Source organism: Lycium ferocissimum, chromosome 6 (genome assembly GCF_029784015.1).
Source record: "Lycium ferocissimum isolate CSIRO_LF1 chromosome 6, AGI_CSIRO_Lferr_CH_V1, whole genome shotgun sequence".
Classification (NCBI taxonomy): domain Eukaryota; kingdom Viridiplantae; phylum Streptophyta; class Magnoliopsida; order Solanales; family Solanaceae; genus Lycium; species Lycium ferocissimum.
In genome coordinates, this window is record NC_081347.1 from 64,949,090 (window position 1) to 64,976,600 (window position 27,511).

General features: G+C 33.5%; 2 protein-coding genes across 3 annotated transcripts in view; one reads left to right on the forward strand and one right to left on the reverse strand.

The window, feature by feature from the left end:
- LOC132060046 (probable protein arginine N-methyltransferase 6) overlaps nucleotides 1-27,511 on the forward strand; it is a 53,157-nt gene that overhangs the window by 15,843 nt on the left and 9,803 nt on the right. The gene's annotated exons all lie outside the window — the stretch shown is intronic.
- On the reverse strand, nucleotides 4,912-24,432 carry LOC132060906 (putative late blight resistance protein homolog R1A-10). Its single transcript, XM_059453804.1, has 4 exons — nucleotides 24,321-24,432; nucleotides 16,339-16,374; nucleotides 5,529-7,768; nucleotides 4,912-5,240 (listed from the first exon to the last, which is right to left on the reverse strand). Exons 1-3 carry the CDS (start codon nucleotides 24,414-24,416, stop codon nucleotides 5,747-5,749), a joined length of 2,154 nt encoding a protein of 717 aa, XP_059309787.1. The 5' UTR covers nucleotides 24,417-24,432; the 3' UTR covers nucleotides 4,912-5,240; nucleotides 5,529-5,746.

Consider the following 27,511-nt stretch of genomic DNA (forward strand, 5'->3'; position numbering starts at 1 on the left):
AGAAAAACGTCATGATTCGAATCAAACTTTATATAACGTAATTTGACGAATAGTTGTTACCAACCACACAACATTTCACACAAAATTGAGTTACTATGTCATTTTTTGATCAATTTAGAGATATTAACCGTGTTATATCATTCACTCGAAGAAACATATTTGAAGCAATAGGTAGGACACGGGAACTAGATGATGATGATTTTCATTACTCAAATAACCCTAACGATAGATTCAATCGAGAATACAATAATAAAATGACGAGGAGTGGGATTGGCGTGTTAGGGGGGAGGAGCACAAGTTGTAGGGCTTAAACGCCCAAAAAAACGTGCTATGTCAATGCCTCGCGGAACTCCACAAGAGTTTAATTTGGCTCTAAATCGGTTTCGCACAAGAGAACAATCGGATGCAAATACGTTACCATAGGGTAGAATATGGTATATATGGTAGCACAAGATTTAGATCCAAGTGGGATTCGGACCGTGAAATGTCCGATGAAGACTAACATTTTTCTTACAATAAGGTAAGTAAGGGTCATAAAGACCCTTCCCCCCCCTCCCCCGTGGTACTTGGGGGAACTATATAAGTAGCCCTTTCTTTGTTATTAGACTACACCATATTCAATGTCGAGTAGTAGAAACTCGGCTTGGTCTTTACTCCTTCCAAAAGAACCAAATAGCGGTGACGATGAGAGTTCAAATCATGACGAGTTTTTCGAGCGATACTATGATTTCAAACTAGATGAGCTAAATCCCCACCTTCTTATAGAACGTAATGATGATTTCGCGGTGTGAAATATTGATCCGCGGGAATATTATTGCGGTTTACGCCGAGAATGGTCATCGGCTTGCCGAATCGAACGTCTTGTTCGTGACTTGGAAAATCTCAACGCTCCAATACCAACGAGGTACTCCTTAACCATGCCTCAAGTAGGTGCGAAACTTGCGAGCTTGCCGTGCAAAGGATTAGAAAAGAAAACAACGAGAATTTGGCAAGACGATGTAGATTTTACATGCTAAAGTTGGCCGAAGAACAAGCATCATCAACCGGTAGAGAACTAACCGCTACCGAAAAAAGATGTGTAAGAAACCGCCAATATTTTTTCGAGGACGAGTGAGGACTTGTACTGCGATGATGATTAAGAATGTTGGGATTTTAGTTTTAAGTTTAATATATCGTTATGCTCTTAGGTATTAAATTAAGTATTAAGTTTTAATGAATGAATTAGTGTGTTAAGTATTTTCATCTACTCAAGGTTATGAATGATGCAATTTAATTAAGTTTTTTTTTTTTTTTTTGCATGAACGCTGCCATTTTGACTAACTTTTGATTAATTATTAATGAACAAATTTAAGTATTCGTAAAGAACTTCAAGCTAATGTCATCGATCCTTGAACGAAAATGGCGTTCGAGCACTTTTCAACCTCTAAAACGGTCATCCGAACTTTTGTGTATCCTTGATGTGTTGATCCTACCTAATTAAACGCACAAAAATAAGTAGGGTTCTATATAAAATATTGAAATTTCGGGTCCCGAAGCATGATTAATCTATGGTCAAAGTACGTTAAAAAGTGTAACGAAAGAAGGGTTAACCAAAAGAGAGGGGAAATTAAAAAAAGAAAACACGCTATAGCGCAGTAAATTATCGCTTATAGAGTTAACGGAGCCGTCTCCGTTAACACTTTAGCGCAGTAATTTACTGCGCTAAAGGCATTTTCGTTACATTTTTTTTTGTTGGGGTATTTTGGTCGAAATTGTTTTTTTTGAGGGCATTTTGGTTCGGTATATATATATATATATATATATATATATATATCGAATTGTTCTGTTAAAGAAAATTGATTCATTATTGCATTAGGAGTTATAATCTACTCTTTTTGACAATCAATACACCAGATTATAAAAAAAAAATAAAAAATGCGTGCCTTAATTCAAAAGATAAAGCTGCAATCAAGTTGCACTCAAGTGTGTGTAGCCTAGTGGTCAATAAAATGAGTTGAAAACCATTCAAATTAAGGAGGCTAAAACACTGTGATTTCTTCGCATATGTCTAGTCTTGTTGGACAGAGTTACTCAGTACATATGTTGATGGATATAACAGGTATCCCATGGAATTAGCGGGGTGTGGGCAAATTGGTCCGAACACCACAATTATATCTGTATATAAAAAGCTGAAACCAAGTTAATTAGGAACTTAGAACCAAGTAAGCTAAGGCCAAGCTCTGTTCTTTATTTTCACCCTCAAATTTTTTTTACTACTACTTTCTTTCATCACTTATCTTTACAATACCCTCACAACTGTGCACTAACTACCTTTACAAATACGCTTTCTTAAGAAAACCTTACAAACATTTTAGTATACTTTTTATGTTCTTGCAGAACATGCAATTTTGCTTGGTTTTACTTTTGACTCATGAAGTAGCTAGTTTTAGAAGTTTCATTAACAAGGAATAATATTTTCAACTAGTGAATATATTCGCGCTTCGCGCAGTGACAAAATTGTTTTTGAATTCATCACTACCATCTAATCTGAAATGAAAGCACATGTCACTATCGATCATGAACATGAGCATAAAATTAAAAAGAACATCGATCGAAACTTGCCACAATTAGTAGGAGACCCTAAACTTCTTGAAATATTGTAATAACAGGTAATAAAAAAAATGCACTCGTTCTGATTAGGTTATTTTTGAAATACTTCACATTTTTTATGGAGAGCAACAATCATAGATATTATTTTTTGTGCCATTATTTGATGAACCTTTCCTAATATAGTCATAGTCGCAAGTTCCCCTATTTTCAACAATATGTATATTTTAATTACATTAGTAACACATACTTCGGCAAAGAACAATAATGCTTCGTCAAAGAATAGTAACTACATGTTAACAATTTAGGCCCCGTTTGTCCATAGATACCAAAAAAAAAAAAAAATCACTTTTTTTGGAATTTTGGAGTTGGAGTTGTGTTTGGCCATAGTTTTTGAAATTGTAGTTTTTGGTGAAATGTAGTTGTAAAAAAGTGAAAATTTTTGAAAAATAAGTTTTTTGAGTTTTTGGTATTCCAGAATACAACTTCAAATTGTATTCGGAATTCTCATGGCCAAATGCTGATTCCGGAAAAAAGTGAAAAGAATTTCCGGAATAAAGTGAATAATTCTTATGGCCAAACGGGGGCTAAGTATAGTGATATATTTTCAGCACATACCAAAATATTGTTACTTAAGTGACTTGCAGAAGGGGAGAAGATGTCACTCAAGGGAAAGAACTTTGTCACTTAAGGGAGAGAACTTTGGTCAATTATGTTTTTTTTTTTTTAAAATCTTAGGAGAACTTTTAGCTTTCCAGTACAACGCAATTAAAGTTTTTCTAATAATGCAATTTTTTTAAACATAAGTAAAATGAAAGAATGGGAAAAATATAAAAAAATTAACTACCAAAACATTAGTTTGCGAAAAGCAAAACATGATCGAGAAAAGAAAATAATTTGGTAGTAAGGAGTCAACCCTTGTCAAATAGTAATAAGATAAAATAAAATATAAGGTTAAAATACCAAATTGTATGTTTAGAAGAAATAATTACCCGTCATTCATTCCATCAAATATATGATCCAACTATCATATTGTATAAAGTCTTTCATTTTGTATCAACTTGATGAATCTTATAAAATCCAAATATCGAAAAAATTCTACCGGACTTATAAAATAAGCAAAAGAATCGTTTACACAAAATAAGGAAAGTGAGTATCCGAGTATGTATGTTTGTGTGTATATATATATATATATATATATATATATATATATATATATATATATATATATATATATATATATATATATATATATATATATATATATATCACAATCATTAGTACATAATACAGAAAATGAGTATGAAAAAATGCTTAAATTGGACAATAAAAGCTTGGAAATATACCATACTTGCTCCTGAACATCCAAGAAACACAAACCTCCCTCATTAGATTTCTAAGTCACGGATCACCAATTCACCACATCTACAATGCAAAATCATTTGAAAGCAACAAAATTGTAATAAAAATCTACTACGAATTGAAAGGAAAAAAGGAATGAATATTTAGAATGGCTACAAAATATTTTCTCGGTTGATAGATTTTTCCTCTTGATTTTCAATATTTCATCTATCAATTTTGGCCACGGAGAAAGATCAAAATTCCATGTGTTTTCTTAATGGATGAAAAGGGATATGTTCTTGTCTTTGCTCACATATCCACACTCATAGATCCACCATAACTAATACTCTTTAATTTGATAGTTATTGAGTGAATACCTTAAAAGAGAGAATCGGAAAAGACACGTAAATATATTAGTGAAAAGTTAATGGAAGAATAGTAAAAGTCACATATAATTAAAAAAAAAAAAAAATAATAAAGAAATCATTGCGGGAGGGAGGGGAAAAGTTAATTAATCTAATTTAGAGCTAGTTCTGCTAACATTTACTACAAAAAACGTTGAATATATTTTTGTAGCAACTGCAGCTTTCATGATCGGCATTAATAACTCAAGAATGAATGGCAATTAACACCATTAATCTAATTTAGATAGTTTTTGAGCAAGTTAAAATAAGATAAATGGAGAAAAAAAAAAAAAAAAAAAAAAAAAAGGAAACAAACGAGAAAAAAGATAAATATGAATGATAAGAGAGTGCGTAATTACATCATCTGCCTACGCTTAACTTTATATTATATATAGATTGTTACTCAATAGTATAGCTACTAAGAATTAATAACAACTGTCTTAGAGGACTAGAGATAAGTGAGTTAAAACATACAGTAACAAATTGGAAAACGTAAGAATTCATTATATCAAATTGAAACCGTCCATTTAAAAAAACCCAGTATGCATGTAGAGAAACAAAAGGACAAATTAAAAAGAAGGAATAACATGTCTTTCAATAATTATAGTGGTATACATGATTGAACAGAGAAAGCGATGATGAATTAAATTAAGCAATACAGATAGAACAGAAATGGAAATATGGATTAGTTTTATTACAACTTAGAAAGAAATATGGTGAACTGGAAATGTAACAACCCAGAAGGTGATATATTTCAACTTCAGAATGATTGAATAAGTAAAACATAAACAGGTTCTTTATTGGAATAAGATGAGCAGACTGCAGAAAACATGAAATGTGGTGACTCCTTATCAAAGAGCATTCTATTTTTGTCAATGATCTCAGCAACATCGTGCCCTTTGATTTCTCCTGCAGAGGGAAAGTGTAGCAGTTATATTTGTCTGCAGAGGGAAAGTGTAGCAGTTATATTTGTTGTTTGGAAAGTCACCACTACATCAATATTCCATCAGCTACTATATAAGTAGTACAGTAATAAATGTGAATATATGCTAAATAAAAAATAGATATTGTCTATTCTGAATGATGTTCGAACCATATGTTTAACAAACACAAAAAGAAGACATTGTAGATGCAAATGGACATCAATATATATATATATTAGTAATTGTTTAACTCCCATGAAAGAATTTGACTGACCTTTCAGCGTTTGGCCTGGCTTCTAATTATCAGTTGCATGAGGGAATATCGTGAGCTTGAATTTGATACTTTCCAGCTTCTTCTTGCGCTCTATTTCTCTTGCAGATTCGACTGCTTTTCTGCATGTGTTCTCCAGTGTCATCTCTTCGAGGCTAGCTACATCTGCCAGTTCATATGGCACAGCTTCGAGATTTTCACAAGATTTAAGAAAAAGGTGCTTAAGTCGAAGCCTCCCAAAATTTCAAGTCTGCCTCATTGATCCGCAGGACCTGGAGTTGACTAAACCCTCCTATCTGCGGCTTCCAGGACTCCCCTGTGAATGCATTTTCTATCAATTTTAGGACCTCAAGGCATTCCAACTGCCCCAATATCCTTGCCTCATCCCAATCGAACCTTGTGTCTTCCAAAGATAACTTCTTCAGTGAACCTAGAAAACTGAAGAATGATGGAGGAAGGTGAAGTGCTTTACTCATGTGAAGAACATCATTCAACAGTTTCAAATTTTCCAGGCATTTTAACTCTTCAAGGCTTCGCCATCCATTCTTGCTAGTTCCAAATAAAACCTCCATATTCCCTCGGATACCCAATTTTTTGATATTACAAGATTTAGCAAAGACATCTTTGGTGCAAGTTCTAGGTGCAACGATAGAAAGAGTTTGTAGGGAAGAAGCTTCACTTGTTGCGATAGGAGGGGGCGGCAATACTGCTGGGATGTTGGTGTGCAAATGCCTTAAACGTGCCAACTTCCACATGTTTGCTTCTATCTTAAGGGTGGGCTTTGACGTCCTTGTATGAAGTATAAGAGTTTGTAAATTCCAGAATTTACCAAAAGATTCTGGAAGAACGTCAAAGTCACTTGAAATAGCAATGTACTTCAAATGAAATAACTTGTTAAAGTCTTTGGAGAAAACAAAATAGAGGGATTCAATTTCCAAGACCCTGATCAATGGAAAAGCTTTGGCGATGCCACTACCAGGCAACTTGTCTCGGCTTTTAAGTTCGTAAGATGACAACTCCATTCGGCTTTTTTCTGAGGAAAAACAATAAAAAGATCTGACATGCTCCATCAATGGTTTTGTGGAGAGAAAATCCTTTGCTTCAGAGGATTGAATATACAACCGACGAGCAATCCTAGGTATTATAGACTTTATTTTAGACTGGATAGGTCCCCATCTATATGCTTCCTGAAAAAGCCAATCTTTAGCTTTTAATTTGCAGAACTCATGCAGAAAGTCATGAACGCGACATGTTTTAATATGACCACCATCAGAGCTCTTCTGCGTCACCATAACTAAATTCATATCGACAAGGCTGTTCAAACAACTTTTTGCTCTCTCCTCAAGTGATGACCACGAGTTGGGCTTTATTAAGCATTCAGCAATCCACAAGCGAATCAATTTCCAAGCTGGGATATCAAAACCTTGAGGAAAGACGCCAAAATACAGGAAGCATAGCTTCATTTCTTCGGTCAAAAAATCATAACTCGTCTTTACCAAGTAGTACATTCTGTCAGGATATTGTTTATCCGTAACATGCTCCCACATTTTTTTCTCAAACTCTCGCCAATCTCTTTTGGTGTGGCGAGATTTTAAACCTTCTGCAACTACCAATGTTAAACCTGGTATTCCACGACATTTTCCTGCAATGCTTTTTCCTGATTCTAACAACTCATCATGAGGACTTTCCTCGCCAAAAACACCCTTTAACAAAATCTTAAAACTTTCATCAGGAGTCAGAAACTTCAGATGATGAGGATCTTCATTGGCATAAGTAGCGACAGACCCTACGCGAGTGGTCATCAGGACACGGTGGCTTTTGTTATTTTCTGGAAATATACTACCCTTGAAGAAATCAACGACTTGTAACGTCCACACATCGTCCAAGACAATGAGACATCTACCAACTCCTTCAGCCAAAAAACCACATATTATTTTAGCTAATTCAGACACATCCATATCTTCATATTCTTCAATGAGCCTTTTGAGCTGTTGAAGAATAGAAAGACAGATATCCTTCAGCTTGAATGATTGACCAACATGAATCCATATTGTGCTCAAATATTCTTTTGAAATTCGATCATCTCGATAGATCTTTGTTGCCAGTGTGGTTTTTCCAAGTCCAAGCATACCCACAATGGGAACAATATCTCCATCCTTTGATACTTCAACAAGTCGCTTCATCACTATTTCTGCTTCCTCATCAAAGCCGACCACTTCTTCACCCTCTCTAATCACACGATCCTTTAAAGATAAAATAGATTTGGATATGATCAAAAATCAGAATGCAGAATGTTATTGTTATTTTTGAATTATGGAACTGAAAAGGCAAGTCCTCAGTGTAGGGTGTTTGGATTATTTGAGTTGAAGTTAACCCCCAACACAAAAAAAAAAGGCTTGCATGAAATAAATTTTATTTAGAAACGAATAAGTTTTATCTAACTGCCCTAACAATTTGCGATAAAATAATACTCCCTCCGTGCCAATTTATGTGACACTCTTTTTTTTAGTCAGTCCAAAAAGAATGACAACCTTCTATATTTGGTAACAACTTACTTATTTTATCCTTAATGATGAGATGATTTTAAGTGTTGATATGCAAGTCATCTCCAAAAGAGAGTTTTAAGTATCTTGGGTCAATAATCCAAGGAAATGCAAATATTGACGATGATGTTATACATCATATTGAAGTGGGATGGATGAAATAGAGGCTTACATCTTGTGTCTAATGTGCCATCAAGACTTAAAGGTAAATTTTATAGAGTGGTTGTGAAACCAGCTATGTCCAGAAGATGAAAGTTAAGAACTCGCATGTCCAGAAGATGAAAGTACCAGAAATAAGCATGTTGAGACGGATGCATAATAGGAGAGATATGATAAGGAACGAAAGTGTTCGGGACAAGGTAGGAGTGGCCTCCGTGGTGGACAAGATGAGGGAGTGAAGACTGAGATGGTTCGGGCATGTGAAGAGGAGATGCACGGATGCCCAGTGAGGAGGTGTGAGAGGTTTACTATGGTGGACACGAGGAGAGGTAGAGGTGGGTCGAAGAACTATTGGGGAGAGGTGATTAGACCGGACATGGCGCACCTGCATCGCCCTTATCGAGGGCATGAAGGTCGAGGATTAGGCTAAAAGGTTAGTAGGTAGTCGAGCGTTGTCTAGTTTCCCTTATCAATAATGTTATTATCACTCTCCTGCTGACTTATTCTTTGATTTTATTATAGCATGTTATTTCCTTTGCTTCGGTTATTGTATATTATTTATTGTTGCTACTGTTCTCTTCTCCTTTATTTTTAGCATGGTTTCTTCACTACTGTATTTCCTTTCAATACTTGATGTTGATATGCTTTACTTGAGCCGAGGGTCTATCGTAAACATTCTCTCTACCTTTACAAGGTACGGGGGTAAGGCTATGTACACACTACCCTCCCAGACCTCGCTTATGAAATTACACTGGATGTATAGTTACTTTATATGACAAGAGGGAGTGTTCATATGGTAAGCACCCTCCACTTTCAATCCTAAGGTTGTGGGTTCGAGTCACCAAGTGAGCAAAAAGGTGGAAGCCCGAGGGAGGGGTTATAGTTAAAATGGTAAGAAATTCGCACTATTGCATATACGTACAATTAGGCTAGTTATCCGTACTACCCGAAATAATTTTGATATTCCCTACATTTTATTTTAAACGATAATATTTAATTAGACACAAAAATATAAGATTTTAATTTGATTTATACTGAAGTTTATTAATAACAGTGAAAGAAAGACATGGATTTAAAAAACGGAAAAGGGCCAAATATACCCCTGTGCTATTGGAAATGGCCAGATATACCCTTCGTTATATTTTGGGTCCAAATATACCCCTACCGTTATACTATTGGTTTAAATATACCCCTTCTCCATTAAAGTTGTTTAAGGTGGACATCTTATCCTACGTGGCATTACCACCTCATCACCCTAACCTATTTTACACCTCCTCTCTTCCACCACTAAATTTTCCTCCCCCTCCATCACCATTGCCACCATTACCTAATTAAATTTATCTCCAAAAACCCTCCTTTTTGCTTAATTTATTTAACAGTTCTATTGTGTGTGTTTTGCGCTTTGTGTGCTAGTTTGAAACTGGCTGCTTGGGAAAGTAAATTGTTGCTTTGAACCAAACAATTGGCATTTATTCTGCCCATCTAATATTGGGGTTGGCCCTGTGTTTTTCAAATCTATTGTCTGAAACAGTTCGTTTTAATAGCGTAGATATATGTGTGTATGTTCTGTATGTAACTGCAAATACGTTTGTTTTGCTCTTTTATGATGTTCGCCCACAGTTGTGATCTGTATGCTCATTCTTCTGGAGTTCCCTTGTTATCTTCATGTGTTCAGAGGCAGAGAGTTTGTGTGCATCGGTATGGAAAGTACAAAAAATATGGTGGTAATGGTGACAATGATGGCGAGGGGAAGGAAATTTTAGCGGTGGAACGGGGGAGGTGTAATATGAGTTAGGGGTGATGAGGTGGAAATGCCACATGACATCCACCTCATCAAATGTCAGTGCCACGTAGGATAGGATGTCCACTTTGGATAACTTTAACGGAGAAGGGGTACATTTGAACAAATAGTATAACGGTAAGGGTATATTTAGACCCAAAGTATAACGAAGGATATATTTGGCTCTTTTCCAATAGTACAAGAGTATATTTGGCCCTTTTCCCTTTAAAAAAAATGAGAGGACTGAGTGGGATATTTTTTTTCCAACAAAATGAAAAGTTTTCTCACACCTACTTACATAAAGAATATAGTAAATATACGCCAAACTCATGTCGTCTATTAATCTCCCAACCCATTCAACTCGTCTACGTTTTATTTTATATGATAATATTTAGTTAGATACAAAAAATTAAGATATTAATTTGACTTATATTGAAGTTTATTAATAACAGAGAAAGAAAAATATAAAGTAAGGGTTAAAAATGACATGGATTTTAAAAAAAAATGGCATGACTGAGTGGGATATTTTTTTCCAACAAAAAGAAAAGTTTTCTCACACCTACATACATAAAGAATAGGGAAAAGTATTCAAAACACACTCAAACTATGGCCAAATTTGCCATAACACACCTCAACTTTGCGGGGGTCCTATGACCCCCCTGGACTTATTTTTTGTGTATTATTTTCGCTTTCAACAAGTGACTGACTGGCAAGTGTAGCTACTACTCTCCTTCGGCGCAATAGTAAGATGATAAAAACTATATGGACCTTGCATATTTGCCATGGTCGTCCAAATAACGTTTTTAATTCCCCAAATCCAATCTTAGAAAATCCCCACAAACGGCCATCTTCTTCTTCTTCCACATTGAGTTCTTCCCCAAATTTTTTTGGCAAATTTCTTCTCTTCATGTTTCAATTCTTACCCAAGATTGGATTCTTACAATTTCTTTCCCCAAATTTCGATTAAAATTGATTTGGCTTATATGGAAGAAACAAGATCGATTTGAATAAGCTTTGTACGGACAACGAAGATCCAATGTTGAATGACAGGGAGACGCAACATGGTGCGTGTGTTTCGTATCAAGACTTCTGTCCGACAACAATCAGACAAGATATTGGTCTTGCCTCTACTATGGTTGGAAAAGGTAAATTTTCTTTGATGGAGGATCTTTCCAAAGTCGATGAAAGATCCAAATACATTATTCCAAAGTTGGTGAACAAAATGAAGGAGATGCATGGAGAATTAGCTTCAAGAAAATTAAGTGGAGATGGAAGAAGATGACGTGAAGTTCCGAAATTACCGAGATGTTGAAAGAGATTGAAATGGAAGAACAATGCTTGCCTCAAGTGATATGAAAATGAAGGAGATGGAAGAACAATCAAGTGTGATTAATGCCGAAGGAATTGAAAATGCAAGAGATAAAATCGAAAAAGAAGGGGATCAACAACTTTAGCTCTAATTTGATTTTCACATTTTGTATCTTGTTTTGTTTTGGTATTTGGATCGATTGGTTAATGCGGGAAATTCTTCAACTTGTCATGACCAATTGCCTTAGTGTTTCTTTATTTTTGAAGTTGAATGGTTTAGTTTGTGCTTGACGTTAGGTAGGCGCGCACTTGGAAAAATGTCTTTTGTGTTGTGGTTAATGTTAGGTAAGAACTACTTTTCCATTTTATTTTGTCTTGTGGTTAATGTATGTTAGAATCCTTTCTAGTTTTCTTTTGTTTTGTGTTTAATGTAAGTTTGAAATTGATGAATGAAATCCCTTTAATTTAGAAATCAAAAGGTGTTACATGTGCTCCAACATAAACCTTGCTTAAATTGAAAACTCTGAGACCGTCTAATCTATTTCTATGATCTCTCGTTTTTTCAACGTGAAAGGTATGGGTGCCTCTAGCGCAATTACACGTGTGCCTGGAAACACAATATATCCCATGTAACTTTGGTTTATATGCTTGAAAAAATACATATATATGGCAAAGTTTGCCCATAAGGCAAGTATGCCCCATTCGCATAAGTTTGGTAAATCCTTAACAAGTTTGGGGGCATACTTTTAAAGTAGAACTTGGCGCCGGTGATCCGGCATAAACTTGTGAAGGAATTTGTTATGCTTGATGGTGATACCTAAATGTACGCCTCAAGACAAAAGTTCGGTTTTTCCTCCGGCGACTTTTAGTTAAACATAACTAAAAATGGAGGGGTATACAAAATTTAAACTTTGCCTTATATGCAACTTTTTTTTTTTGGTTGAAAGTCTATTTTATTCCATCCAAAAAACTTTTTTACAAGATAATACTTTTCCATGTAACTTTGGTTTATATGCTTGAAAAAATACATATATATGCTTCAAGGCAAAGTTTGCCCATAATGCATAAGTATGCCCAATCGCATAAGTTTGGTAAATCCTTAACAAGTTTATGCCGATGAAGTTTATACTTTTAAAGAACAAACTTTTGTCGCATCCGCATAAACTTGTGAAGGACTGCAAAGTTATACTTGATAAGATAACTAAATGTCTGCCTCAAGACAAAATGCCTTCCTCAGAAATGACACTTTTAGTTAAACATAACTTAAAAGTACACGAGGCATACAAAATTTAAACTTTGCCTTATAAGGCAAACTTTTTTGGGTTGAAAGTCTATTTTATTCCATCCAAAAACTTTCATAAAGATAATACTTTTCCATGTAACTTTGGTTTATATGCTTGAAAAAATACATATATATATGCTTATAAAGTTTGCCCGTAAGGCATATAAGTATGCCCCCATCGCATAAGTTTGTAAATCCTCAACAAGTTTATGCCGATGGGCATACTTTTAAAGTGGCAAACTTTTATGCTGCATCCGCATAAACTTGTGAAGGAATTTGCAAAGTTATGCCGATCCGCATAACTAAATGTCTGCCCCTCAAGACAAAAAAAAAGTCTGCCTTTCCGGCGACTTTTAGTTAAACATAACTAAAAGTCACCGGAGGGGTATACAAAATTAAACTTTGCCTTATAAGGCAAACTTTTTTTTTTTGGTTGAAAGTCTATTTTATTCCATCCAAAAACTTTTTCTGGCATAATACTTTTCCATGTAACTTCAATTTATATGCTTGAAAAAAATATATATATATATGCTTCAAGGCAAAGTTTGCCCATAAGGCATAAGTATGCCCCCAATCTAAGATAAGTTTGGTAAATCCTTAACAAGTTTATGCGATGAAACATACTTTTAAAGTGGCAAACTTTTATGGAATGATCCGCATAAACTTGTGAAGGAATTTGCAAAGTTATGCCGGATCCGGCATAAACTTGTGTAAGTGAAAGCCTATATTTATAATGTCTTTTGCAATAAATTCCCCACTACTTAACCCCCAACCACCTTGTTTTGACCACCTTTAAATCCGGCCAAAAGCTTTGACCCTATATTTGGTTTGCAACATTAAACATGTGCCTTTGATATTATCATTTGAAAGAGACGAGACTTAATAACTGAAGCGAGACCTGCTATATATAAACACTTGCGCCCAATATAAGTTTGTACAAAAGTAGCGCATCATATCCATGATGATGCAACATTCAAGCGCAAGAGCATAATGTCACAAAACAAGCATCTAAAGCCCACGACTACTTTAGTTTGTTTATGAACCGCAAAAACTAACAACTACATTAACTTGTTCTACCAACTACCAACATATTAACACTACTTTCTGGGCGGATCCTTTGTCACAGTTACGGGTTCTCGTCACTTTTTCCTTTTATTTACCCTCATCTCTTCAAATTTGGCTTGATGTCATTTCTTCTTTGCCGCTCTTCCACCTCAGTCCTTGCTTTGTGACCAAGGTCCCCGAAAAGAATATCACCGACCTTATATGCTTTCTTGGGATAAAGATCAATTATCCTACTACTTGGCAAGCCATGCTGTAGACAAAGCAAAAACAATTGTTTATAGTTAGTAAACTCACTTGCAACAAATATACCCAATCCAACAAATATCAGCCTTAGCATTGTATGTTGTAAATCCGTTTTACTGCGACAAATATACCCATTCCAACAAATTGATCTGGCCTTTTGTATGGGTAGTTCTTCTCTTTCATTATCAACAAATGTTACACTAGAAGCTTGAGAGGTTTTTCTTGGTCTTCCTCCTCACATTAGGCTGAGTACAGCAGGTTGATGGAGTGCATTGGGCATCGCGGTACTGTGCGCACTAGAAGTTTCAGAGGTTTTTCTTGGTCTTCCCTCCTCAATGCGTAGACCGAGAAGCGGCAGTTGATCGAGTGCATAACTTGTTGCATTTTTCAAACCATTTAGCACTAACGGTTGTCCTCCTTGTTCCCATACCTCTTGTTGGTGCTTGAGAAGTACTCTTTGGCCTTGCACCGCCGGGTGGCGGTGCTTGAGAAGTACTCCTTGGCCTTGCACTTGTTTCTTCGCCGTGCATCCAAGTTAACGGATTTTTCCTTGGCCTTCCCAGCTTTCCGGGTGCTTGAAAGTTGGAGTTGTCTTTCTTGGGCCTTCCCCAGCTCTTTGCAGTGTAGCACTTGATTCGGCAAAGCTTGTCGAGACGTTGCAAGAACATCCGGGTCCATGACCAGAATTGTTCTACCTAATCCACCAAAAACAAGAGTGTCAAATCAAAACCATTAATCTATTTCTAGTTTTCTTTTGTTTTGTGTTTAATGTAAGTTTGAAATTGATGAATGAAATCCTTTAATTCAGAAATCAAAAGGTGTTACATGTGCTCCCATCGCATAAGTTCGTAAATCACTTAACATGTTTATGCCGATGGGGCATTTTTAAAGGGCAAACTTTTATGCCGGATCAAGGCATAAACTTGTGAAGGAATTTGCAAAGTTATGCCGGATCCGGCATAACTAAATGTCCGCCCTCGAAGACAAAGTGTTTTTCCGCGTACTTTTAGTTAAACATAACTAAAAGTCTCCGGAGGGGGGCATACAAAATTTACTTTACTCCAAAGAGTATAAAAACAGTAGTTTACTTTAAAAGCTCATACCTTCAAATGTTACTAATACAAACCCACTCATCCCGAAATTACAATTCGGTAATAGTACAAACAATCAGTACACACATATACAATAACAATAAATATGGTCAACAACAATCACAACCCCACACACACATCAAATAACAACAATTAAATTCGGACTTCGACAATACAAGGCCAAACAAAGGTATAAAATCACATTTTGGGGTGAAAATAAATTGGACGCAATTACAACAAGAATACTACACGACATAAGATTACACATCTCTTAACCCCAAATAACCCCAATTTAAACTAGGAAAACCCATAATTTTTTAACAAACCCTAGAAATTCATACGACAATTTCATAAATTTATATAATATGGAAAAAAAATAAACTTTATGCGTACAAATACCGACAAAGAACAAGACTAACTCCGGTATTTTTTCAGTTCACTAAAAGCTTCAAGATCAATCGACGATTTTGGGTCAAAATCCACCGCGATGTTACCACCTAAAGTTAGTTTAACTATGATTCACAACGATTTGCGCTTAAAATGGTATTTGAGTGATTAATATGAAAGGTAAAATCGAGTGGAAGGTGAGAGAGAATTTTTGGATTTCAAATTTTGAAACCAAAATAATGAAAACGACCCGTCCGATTTTAATTTTATGAGCGTTGCATACACTCAAACTCGTTTGAGTGACTTTGTCCGGTTGAAAGCGAAAATAATACACAAAAAATAAGTCCGTGGGGGTCATAGGACATAGCAAAGCCGAGGTGTGTTATGGCAATTTTGACCATAGTTTGAGTGTGTTTTGAATACTCTTCCCTAAAGAATATGGGTAAATATAGGTCAAACTCATATTCAACTCGTCTATTAATCTCCCAACACAATCTTGATCCACAAAAATATGGATGGGTTGGACTGTGACCAGTATTTGCGCAATTTATTTTTAATGCAAGATCCAATTCAATCTGCCCATTTACCACTCCTATTCAGATGCAAAAAACTAAAGAATGCTTGTGAAACACCATATTATAATCAAGACATTCACATTAATCATTGCTAAAACCTCAAAAACTTGTTTTTGGATAGTTGTTTTCATTGTTTCATGATGTGTGTTTGTATATCGTATTATATTGTATTGTGTTGTTGAAGTAATGTTTGTTACATGTATTGTTTTGTGTCATTTAATATTATTTTGTTTGCTTGAATTTAAATTTATGTTACTGCACAATAATTGATAAATATATCAGAATAACTTTAATTAAGACGAATATTGAATTATCAGCAATTCAACATTTTTAAAAGAAGATTACAGACGAGATAGTAAAGCTGCTAGAAGAGAAAGTACCTGTATGTTGGAGTAACGTCGGGTGATGAAGAAATCCTGTAAAATATGACAAAGTTAATTAACAATTCAAAACTCAAAAGAAAAAAATTATTGACATCATGATTGAGGCTTGAAGGAAAAGCATCAACAGAAAAATAAAGTACTCCATATAGTAGGTTAAAATAAGATTATTATTAAATAATACGTATTAGGGAAAAACTGAAAAAAGAAATAATGTAACAATCTTACTACACAAATTGAGAATTCATTTCTTGAATGGTCATTCAAATTTTGGGAATTGCTTACTATAAAATCACTTTTTTCGGATAACAAAATCACTTCATTGTTCTTGCTTATCTTTACCCCGATTTTTTTGGTGAAACTATTATGAAGGTTAAAACACAAAAGCAAATGCGTATATAGGAGAAAAATTTAAGTAAAAGGGAGGGGGCAGAGTGGCCATCCTTTTATTCTTATGTTATGTTTTTGGATAATTCAAATTGGGACGATAAATTTTGACATTTCATTTGGTGATTAGGTATAATGATTTGTTGCTTATCCAATTTTTTAAATTAGTCAATTTCAATAAATTTATCTAATATTTCTAAATTTTTTAAATGAACATCGTGTTTAGCTGATTGCATTGTTATTGAGGTGGCGACATAATATATGTAATCTGACACAGTTAGATATCGTTGTGGTGCTCCTGCGGTTGTTAAACTTCCATTAAATGTTGAGTATGATTGGTTAGTTAGAAACTTGCATATAAGAATGAAACTAATCTTAATGAGTTAAGGCTTGTTATTTCAGATAGATGGTCATTTTCCACTGTTCAGGGTAATGCTCGTTATTATGAAATTCCCATACTTGACAATCAGTCTTCGCAAGATTATATAGTGGCACCTGATACACTGCGTTAAACGATGAATCTTGATTTGTTGGAGATATATAATTAAAAAATATCTGCTGGAAAATAATGTTAAAGACACATAAGAGACCATTTATTTAGAAGATGCCTTATCATGCATGAGCCTTTATTGTTTGGAAAAGATGTTTCAATCATCACATCACATCAGGAAAATGTACTTTTCCAGATTCTCTGAATCTTAAAATATGCACTACAAATGCTCTAGGAAGGATAAGCCTTTCTCCAAAATTTAAAATATTCATTGAAGGCTCATAGATAGTAGAGCACCTTCACTGTAAATAAATGGGTTGTTTATTCTTAGATGTGAAAGTCGCACACTGAAGGTGCTCTACCAGACATGCATTTTCACCATTTAGGCTACAAAATTTCTGACAAACTCATTTGTTGGATTTGTCCCTCAAAGGACACCATTCCGGTAAAAAAATCCCTATTCAAACTAAATTAGTTCTAGAACCTCTAGTAATAACCTCTAAGCTACAAGGTATTCCACGATCTTGAGTAGCAAGCTATAAGGCATTAGATATCTTCCTCTCGTATGATTTAATTTCTTTTTATTGGATACCTAATCTTAGCAGACTCGATTCTTGCGTCCCTGATTGATTACTTCCCACTCGTGTGATTTAATTTTTTTTTTGTCTTTATTTAATATTGTAAAATAGCGGGATGTATCTCTATTCTTGTCATATTTCATGTTTTCTTGATTCATCACCTTTAAATGATAAAATGTCTTGAGAGTTTTTGCCAAAGTCCTATAGAAGTATACACGGTATCGTGTTCTAACTTATACTTGGGACTTGTACATGACTTTTCTTTTAAAAAAACCCGAAAATTAACGGTATCATAACGATATCGAAGACAAACCGAGATGATTCGATGGGACGGTTGCAAAAAGTCTTAACTTTGGTTATACAAAATAAAATTATTACAAAATTGATATGGTATAAATTTTATAAAATAATCGCTCGAACCATACCATTGACACCCTTGGTGCACTAGATTAAAGCCACGTGGCTGCTTATACATTCAATGTTGTTGATGAATTTGTCATGAATAACCACAAAAATCACTAACTAAAGACAACACCTCGCCAAGCGTTTTAATTTATTTATCCCTTAAACCCAAATGTTATTGTCTTGATAAGTTTATGTAAAACTTCGAGTATCTTTTATTCTGTTTGCATTCTAAAGCAAAGCATTAAAATTCATTTTTATGGAGTACTCTTGTCATCAGAAAATAGCCTCAGATCAAACTCCGGTTGAGATGCCAAGCACCCCCCATTCAAAATACATGACATAGGGGGGTATCCAAAATTCAAGAAAAAGTGAATGAAGTTTTTATCCAAGAAAACTCAAAGAAACATTATGAAGAAGTAAAATGCATTTAGAAAGTCATCTCTACTCCTAACTTCGACCAATAGCTAAAGAAGCAAAGAGAGAAGATAAAAGTAACAGAGAAAGAACAATGACATCTAACGGATAAATTAAAAGGCTAGGCGAGGTTTAATTAGTGAACTTTGTGGTTATTCATGAGCATTACTGAAGGCTTTATTATTGGACTGGATCCTTTTCCCCAAATATTGCACTCTCTCTGTCCGTTTTTACTTGTCCTCGATACTAAAAGTAGAGGTCCACTTTTACTTGTCTAGTTTAAAAACCGAGACATAATTTAGCACTTAGTTCCTAATTTGTCCTTATTATTTACTATAATCACTTATAATGCATTTCCCAGAACATTGCATTTATTATAGGGAAAAGGGTCAAAAATACCCCCTCTACTTTCATAAATTGGCTACTTTTACCCTCCGTTACAAGTTGGGGCAAAATCTACCCTCCCGCGCATACGAGCCAAATATACCCCCTACCATTATCAAAGTTTCAAAAATATCATCATTTCTAACATATTCCCACATAAACAAGCCTAGTCATTGGAATTGGGTGACATGGATGCCACATGACATTTAACTTATTATATGTGGTGCCTACGTGGCAAACTTTTTAAAAACAATCTGGAACACTGATTTTTCTAAAAAAAATATGAAAAAAATGGTTTTTATTAAAAATCTATTTTTTTTATATTATAAAACCCGCTTCTAAAAAAAAAAGGGGGGGGGGGGGGGAATTGATTTTTTTTCGGATATTTTTTAAAATTAATCGAGATTTTAAAAAAAATTAGGACACTTTTTAAAAAAAAATACTTTACAGGTTTCCGCATTAAAAAAAAATTATTTTTTTCGCATTTTTTTAATTAAAAAATCTAATTTTCGAGAATATATTTTCAAAAAATGAGTTTTATGAAATCAAAAAAGTTTCAGATTCTTAATAAAAGTCATTTTTTCCCAATTTGTTTTAAAAAAATTAATTTTCCAGATTGTTTTTAAAAAAATTGCCACGTAGGCACCACATAGAATAATTTAGATGTCATGTGGCGTCCATCTCAACCAATTCCAATGACTAGGCTTGCTTATGTGGAAAAATGTAAGAAATGAGGTGTGTTTATGAAACTTTGCTAGCGGTGCAGGGTATATTTGGCCCCAACAGAACTAAGGGGTAGATTTAGCCCCAACTGTAAACGAGGGCAAAAATAGCCAATTTTATGAAAGTAGAGTGGTATTTTTGACCCTTTTCCCTTTATTAATATAATAAAATTGTCATTCTATTTTTTGCTCCTTAATAGGCGTATCAAGTCAATACACGACAAGTAAATATCGACTGAGGGAGTACTTAGAATGACATGACAATATGTAAACAGCGTGTAACCGTTCATAGAATTATATTCGATTTTTTTTTAAATTGTTTTTATTACATAGGCGGTAGGGGAGGGGATTACAATGTGGGAATTCGAACCTTCACCAACAAGATGAAAGTTCAGGTAATTAACCAACTGAGCTACTAAGTCCCTACAATTATATTCGATTGTTTTTACCAAAGAGAGCAGAAACCTCGGGTCCCTTTTTTGTAGCACTCCATTTCAATATAACTCAAATTCTGGTACTTTTTTTGGTCCAAGTGAATGAATTTTCAAAGATGTACTATTAATTATTTTTTCTAAAATTACCCTTCTTTTTAATGAAATTTTCAAATGCCATAATTGACTATCTCTAGTTTTAAGAAAAATTTGGAAAGAAGCAAAAAGATAATATTGACAAATTACTATTTGATTAATATTTTTAGTGCATGTTCTTAAGCGGTGTGCCATACTCTTAAAATTCATTTACTTGGAAGTAACAAACTTGGCGAAAATTAGATAATCTTACTACTTCAATGACCTTGGGTACGTAGAGAGACTGCAAACTATTGCATATCACTGTCCCTAATTTTTTTTTTTTTAGAAAGATTTATTTCAATGGGAGAGCACAAGAGCTTTTGGGGGGCTAAATTTAGGATAACTTTATAAGACGCTGCATATGACTTAAATTCATAAAAGTTAGTAATTGGGATATTTGGGATAAATTTTACGTTTTAGCGATTAAAACCTCTTTTTCAATTACTTCCTCTGACTCAAATTTTCTATCGTGTTTTTTTTTTTAAATAGTTATCTCAAATTATTTTTCGTTTTAGAAATTCAAGACAAAACTAATTATTTTTTCTCATTTCACCCTTATTGTTTTTAAAGATTACAAACACCTCAATTATGAGGTAAATGTTATGATTGCTAAAATACCAATAAAGCGTAAAATAGTAAAAAACTCCCTCCTAATTAATGTTTCTTAAGAAGAGGGTAAAAGAGAATCACAACAGATTATTTGAGACGGAAGGAGTAACTATGAGTCGTTTTTTTTTTTTTTTGGTCAAAATCAAATTATGTGCTCGCTCCATTCCAAAATAAATGATTTTTTGGGATATGCACACCCGTTAAGAAATTTAATTAAGCATTACTAAATTATCCTATGTCTTTCCCCAAACTTTTCTTCAAGGTGAAATAGTGAGTATTGAGATTTCTAAAAACTATTAAAAAGAAGGGTAACTTTAAAAAAAATCAATTAATAACCTCTTGAACTTTAAAAAATTCACTTATTTTAGATCAAAGAAAAACTATATAAAAAATTCATTTGTTTTAGGAATGGTGGGAGTATTGATATATTCTTGAAATAAAAGCATCATTGGAAGAGAAAGAAAAAAAAAAAAAACCTTAAATTAAATTAAAGTTGGTGGGGTTTACGCGACTTTTGTAGGACAAAAATAAAATAAAATTGAACCAAACTAATACCAAAAAAAAAAAAAAAAATATAGTAGTTTCCGATTTAACTTAATTTAGTGCGTGAAAGGACCAAAACCGCAAAAAATAGCTCTTTTCACGCGACAAATTTGTGCGTGAAAGAGCAATCTTCCATAAACAATTTTGCACTAGTTATTTTTCTTCCTATTCCAAAAGTCATAAGAGAATTAGTTGTCCAGATATTTATGGAAATAATTTATAAACACTCGGTATTATACTAATCCAATTAATTATATATTCATGTGTACTTACATCTACTTAACACGAGTCCGGAACCAAAATGACTCAATAAAAAATCAAGTGAACAAAATCAACAACAAAAAAAAAGTTACAAAACTATCTTTAGCGGTGGATTTACCGCACTAAAGATTTTTTTGCATAGCGCAAATATTTGCATCGCGCTATAGCTAGCACTAAAATAAATAAAAAAATTGGTAAACTTTTTTTTTTTTTTTTGCAACACTTAGTAATCGGAGCCTACTTAGTGTTTTTTTCCATACTTTGACTAATGATTAGTCGTGTGTCAAGACTCCGAAACTTCAATATTTTATATAGAACCTGATATTTTTTTCTCGCGTACAATAATGTAGGCTCGATACATCAAGGATACGTAGACGTTCGGATAGTCATTTTAGGGTTCAAAGAGTTCGAAAAGAGTTTTGTTTGAAAAAACTTAGTGTTTTTTTCATACTTTGACCAACGATTAGTCGTGTGTAAGACAAACGTCAATATTTTATATAGAACCTAATATTTTTTCTGCGTACAATAATGTAGGCCTCAATACATCAAGGATACGTGGCGAATCGGATCGCCATTTAGGGGTTCAAAAGGTGCCCGAAGTAGCCATTTGAAAAAAAACTTAGTGTTTTTTACTTTTGGACCAACGATTAGTCGTGTGTCAAGACTCCGAAACGTCAATATTTTATATAGAACACGATATTTTTTTCCGTACAATAATGTAGGCTCAATACATCAAGAATACGAGAAGCGTTAGGATCATCATTTTAGGGGTTCAAAAAGGTGCCGAAGTAAGATTTTGTTTGAAAAAACTTAGTGTTTTTAAATGTTTGACTAACGATGATCATGTGTCAAGACTCCAAAGCGTCAATATTTTATACTTGACCTGATATTTTTTTTTTCGTGCAATAATGTAAGCTCGATACATCAAGAATAAATGAGCCATTTAGGATCGTATTTTAGGGGTTCAAAGGTTTAAGTAAGTTTTGTTTGAAAAACTTGATGTTTTTCCATACTTTGATAACGATTAGTCGTGTGTCAAGACTCAAACGTCAATATTTTATATAGAACCTGATGTTTTTTTTTTGCTGCATAATAATGTAGGCTCGATACATCAAGGATACGTGATGTTAGGATCGTCATTTAGGGGTTCAGGTGCAAGTAGTTTTTTGTCCGAAAAAACTTAGTGTTTTTTCCATACTTTGACCAACGATTAGTCGTGTGTCTACTTAACACAAGTCCCGAACCCCGATATTTTGAGTCTTGACACACGACTAATCGTTGGTCAAAGCATGAAAAAACACTTAAGTTTTTCGCATAAAACTTCGGCACCTTGAACCCTAAAATGACGATCCGAACGTCTACGTATTCTTGATGTATTGAGCCTACATTATTGTACGCAAAAAATATCGTGTTCTATATAAAATATTGATGTTTCGGAGTCTTGACACACGACTAATCGTTGGTCAAACATGGAAAAAAACACTAAGTTTTTTTAAACAAAACTTACTTCGGGCACCTTTTGAACCCCTAAAATGACGATCCGAACATCTACGTATCCTTGATGTATTGAGCCTACATTATTGTACGCAGAAAAAAATATCAGGTTAAAAATAAAATATTGACGTTTTAGGTCTTGACACACGACTAATCGTTGGTCAAAGTATTAAAAACACCAAAGTTTTTTCAAACAAATGGAAAAACATCAAGTTTTTTAAACAAAACTTACTTCGGGCACCTTGAACCCCTAAAATGACGATCCGAACGTCTACGTATCCTTGATGTATTGAGCCTACATTATTGTACGTTAAAAAAATATCGTGTTCTATATAAAATATTGACTTTTCTGAGTCTTGACACACGACTAATCGTTGGTCAAAATATGGAAAAAACACTAAGTTTTTTCAAACAAAACTTACTGGCACCTTTTTGAACCCCCAAAATGACGATCCGAACGTCTACGTATCCTTGATGTATTGAGCCTACATTATTGTACGCAGTAAAAACATCGTTCTATATAAAATATGAAGTTTTAGGTCTTGACACACGACTAATCATTAGTCAAAGTATGGAAAACACTAATAGGTTTCCGATTACTAAGTGTTAAAAAAAAAAAAAAGGTTTACCAATTTTTTTATTTAAAATACTTATAGCGCAAAGAAAACATGCTTTTGTGCAAAAAAAAAAAAATTCTTTAGTGCAGTAAAATACTGCGCTAAAGATAGTTTTGTAACTTTTTTTTGTTGGGGTATTTTGGTTCACTTGATTTTTTATTGAGTCATTTTGATTCCGGACTCGTGTTAAGTAGATGTAAGTACACATGAATATATAATTAATTGGATTAGTATATATGTAGTGTTTATAAATTATTTTCCATAAATATATGGACAACTAATTCTCTTATGACTTTTTGGAATAGGGAAGAAAAATAACTAGTGCAAAATTGTTTATGGAAGATTTTTTCACGCACAAATTTTGTGCAGCGTCAAACCGTTTGTTTTGCTGATTTTTCTTTCACGCACTAAATTGCCATGCGAAAACTACTTATGTTTTTTTTTTTTTTTGGTTCAACTTTTTTTTTTTTTGTCCTACAAAAGTCACGGATTCGTTTATTTAGGCATACCAAGGGGTCAGAAAGTTGTGAAGTAAGTATCCTTGAAGGTGTAAGCATCTTCATAGTCTTTTGTGGCGCAACAGCACGCACAGCATTTCCAATCATAAGAGATTTTTGGCTGGGGCGTTTCACTATTTTTTCAAGGAGACCTTGTTGGGAAAACCAAGGTAAAAATCAGACTAATAAAATTATTTATTTATTAGCAAAGTAAAATAACAGTACTTGAAAACATAAATGTTACTCTGTCCGTTTCAATTTAAGTGTCTTAGTTTGACTAAGCACGAAACTTAAAAAATAAAGAAAGACTTTTGAATCATGTAGTCCTAAATTAAAGATGTGTATATTGTATTAAAATTATTTTTTGAATCTTGTGGTTATAAATTTGCCATGTACTCCCTTCATTTACTTTTACTTGTTCATTATGGACTTTACACACTTCTTAAGAAATAATAATGAAGTGCATATGTTACCATGATATCCATATTAATTGATGTATAATTGCATTGGATTTGAAAAATAATTTGGAATGAGTATTAATGCTATGGGCAAAATAGGAAAAATAAATTATTTTTCTCTTGATATGCGAAGGTGGACAAGTAAAAGTGAAAATCTATTTATGGAATAGTGGACAAATAAAAGTGAACGGAGGGAATATGATGTTTGAATTGTCAACTTACTAAATTTAGAAGGAGACACTTTTCTTTTTTTTTATAAAAAGAGGCACTTTTTTGGACAGACCAAAAAGGAAAGAAAAACACTTAAATTGGGAGGGAGGGAGTACCATGATACTTCCTCTGTCCCAATTATGTGGCACACTTTCCTTTTTGGTCTGTCCCAAAACAATGCCAACTTTCTATATTTAAAAACAACTTAATTTTATGAGATGATTTATAGCTACGTACACAAATATCTAACGCTTGTTTTGGACCACAAATTTCACAAGTCTTCTTTTTTTATTTTAAACTCAGCGTCAAGTCAAATGGTGCCACATAAATTGAGACAGCGGGAGTAATAAGTTCAGTAAATACACGACTTTACTTGAGTCGTGCTAATTACTGTTCTAATAAAAATTAAACAAGCTCATCTCTAATCAATTCGAGAATACATGAATCATCAAAATTAAATTATACTAATAAGTTTTAGAAGGAAAAAAATGATAAAAGACGGCAAAAGGACTATTAGTAGTAAAAAATAAAGAAAGCAAGCAAAAGGAAGAGAGAGAACGTGTGGAGTAGTAAAACGAGCAGAGAGATGCCTTTTGATATGTTTGTGATGGATGAAATGTGCCTATTTATGGGCTTTAGAAATGACCCTGCACCAAAATTCACTAAATGCCACCACTTTATATGTTAAGATACTTGATCAAATTGTCATGTGTCAACAATTCTTTAATATATCACTACATACCTTTGATCTCTACAGAAAGATTCTTGACACTACTCTTCCAAAGCATTGTTTCCATCTTACGTTGAATCAAGAATTTATCAATGATATCTTCAGTTCTATATACTGCAGTTGGTAATTAGGTTTTTAAATAGGATAACTAAAATTTTAAAAAGGCTGAACTCTGACAAAGGGGTTAACTACAAATGGTGGGTTTTTAGGCATGCCACCTCACAGGGCCTATGTCCTCATATATATATATATATATAGACACACACACAAAAAGATCATTTTCTCAAATTTTTGATGTTATAAAAGATAAAAAATAATTATTTATTTAAAATCACAAAAAAAAAATATTCATATGCCATTAATTAAAATTTAATATAATATTAATAAAAATTCATAAGTAGTTGTGTGTATAAAGATTTAAACTCAAAGCATTATTTTAAAAATACTCAATAATTTAATTCTTTCAAATTTGATGGACGAATTTATAATTTAGTTTGTTTAGTAAATTTCAGTCCTTTAGTGGCGCGATATAACATTTAAATTGGCGAGGATTTTCCAAACATTTAAATAAAAAAAGTATTCAATAGTCGTCATTGAAGGCAACTGAAGAGTTTAACAATTGAATACTGGAGATCTCAGCCCAAGAGCAATAACTTGACGTTCTTCATCATCCCTTTCCTTGAACCTACAGAATTTATTCACGTTATATCTCCAATAAAATATAACTAATAGATTATTTTTTGGTTAGTATATTATAAAATAATAAATATCTAGGTACTTGAGTAAGATGCTATAAAGAGTTAATTTTACGAGAAAGTGTATCGTTATAATGATGCCTATTGTTGTTATAGATATTGAAAAAAAGTGTTATGCTCCAAATTCATATACTTTGACTCAGGGAGGAGCCAGCTAGAACTCAGGAGTTGATCCGAATCTCCTTCGACAAAAAATTATATTGTTTACGCATAATTAAAATTACTTTTTATGTTCTTTGACTGGGTAATATTTTAAAATTAAGCTGTTTGGTCTTTTGTCGTGTGCTTATTTTTGTCACTTTTAAAGAATACGTAAATTAACATGTGTGGAGAATCTCTATTAGTCAAACGACCCATCACACTGAGGTAATCATTTTGTCACCTTCTCAAACAAAATGGAGTATTTTTGTCCCTACAAATGGTCCAAAGGGGTATTTAATTAATGGCCAAATGAAATGATCATACCAATGCTTAAATAAGGATACTTATACTAAACTTGGGCGATTAAGAAAATAGTACTTGGTGGAATTATCAATTTCTTGTGGAATTTAAGTTTAATATATGCCGATAATGTACGTAAACGTTTACTTAGTTAAATTATTGACAAGGCAGTTACATGTATATCTCTATAATAAATATTAATAGGAAACCTAATAAAAATGATAACTAATAACCTATTATATAGGTAAAAACACTAATAACGTATAAATTGTTAACACAATATATCGGTTTTGTCTGGTACTACATTTTATACTTTCAAACAAAAACATTGTAAATGATTAGATCCTGCGCCTAATCATGAAAGAAAATGATGCTTTTTTTTTTTCCTTTTGTTAGTCCTAGTTACTTTTGATGGACAATTAATAGGGCAAGATCAAAGTTAGACTAACAAAAAATTTCCCTTTTTAAATAAAATAGAGTCAAAACTACAAAAGAATTCAAGAACATTATAATGTTCTCAATGGCTTCTATATATTGATTATATCATATAAAGGAAAGGCAAAGGCATACAATATTCAGCAGACAGCAAAAGACACTTCCCTCCCTAAT

What these genes read in the sequence shown, in the direction of transcription:
- LOC132060906 (XM_059453804.1), bottom strand. Translation starts at nt 24,416, where the DNA reads ATGATTGGAAATGCTGTGCGTGCTGTTGCGCCACAAAAGACTATGAAG. An exon ending in CACAACTTTCTGACCCCTTG is followed by an intron (nt 16,375 to 24,320) that starts GTATGCCTAAAT and finishes CATATTTTACAG; the next exon opens with GATTTCTTCATCACCCGACG. An exon ending in GACGTTACTCCAACATACAG is followed by an intron (nt 7,769 to 16,338) that starts GTACTTTCTCTT and finishes TTATCTTTAAAG; the next exon opens with GATCGTGTGATTAGAGAGGG.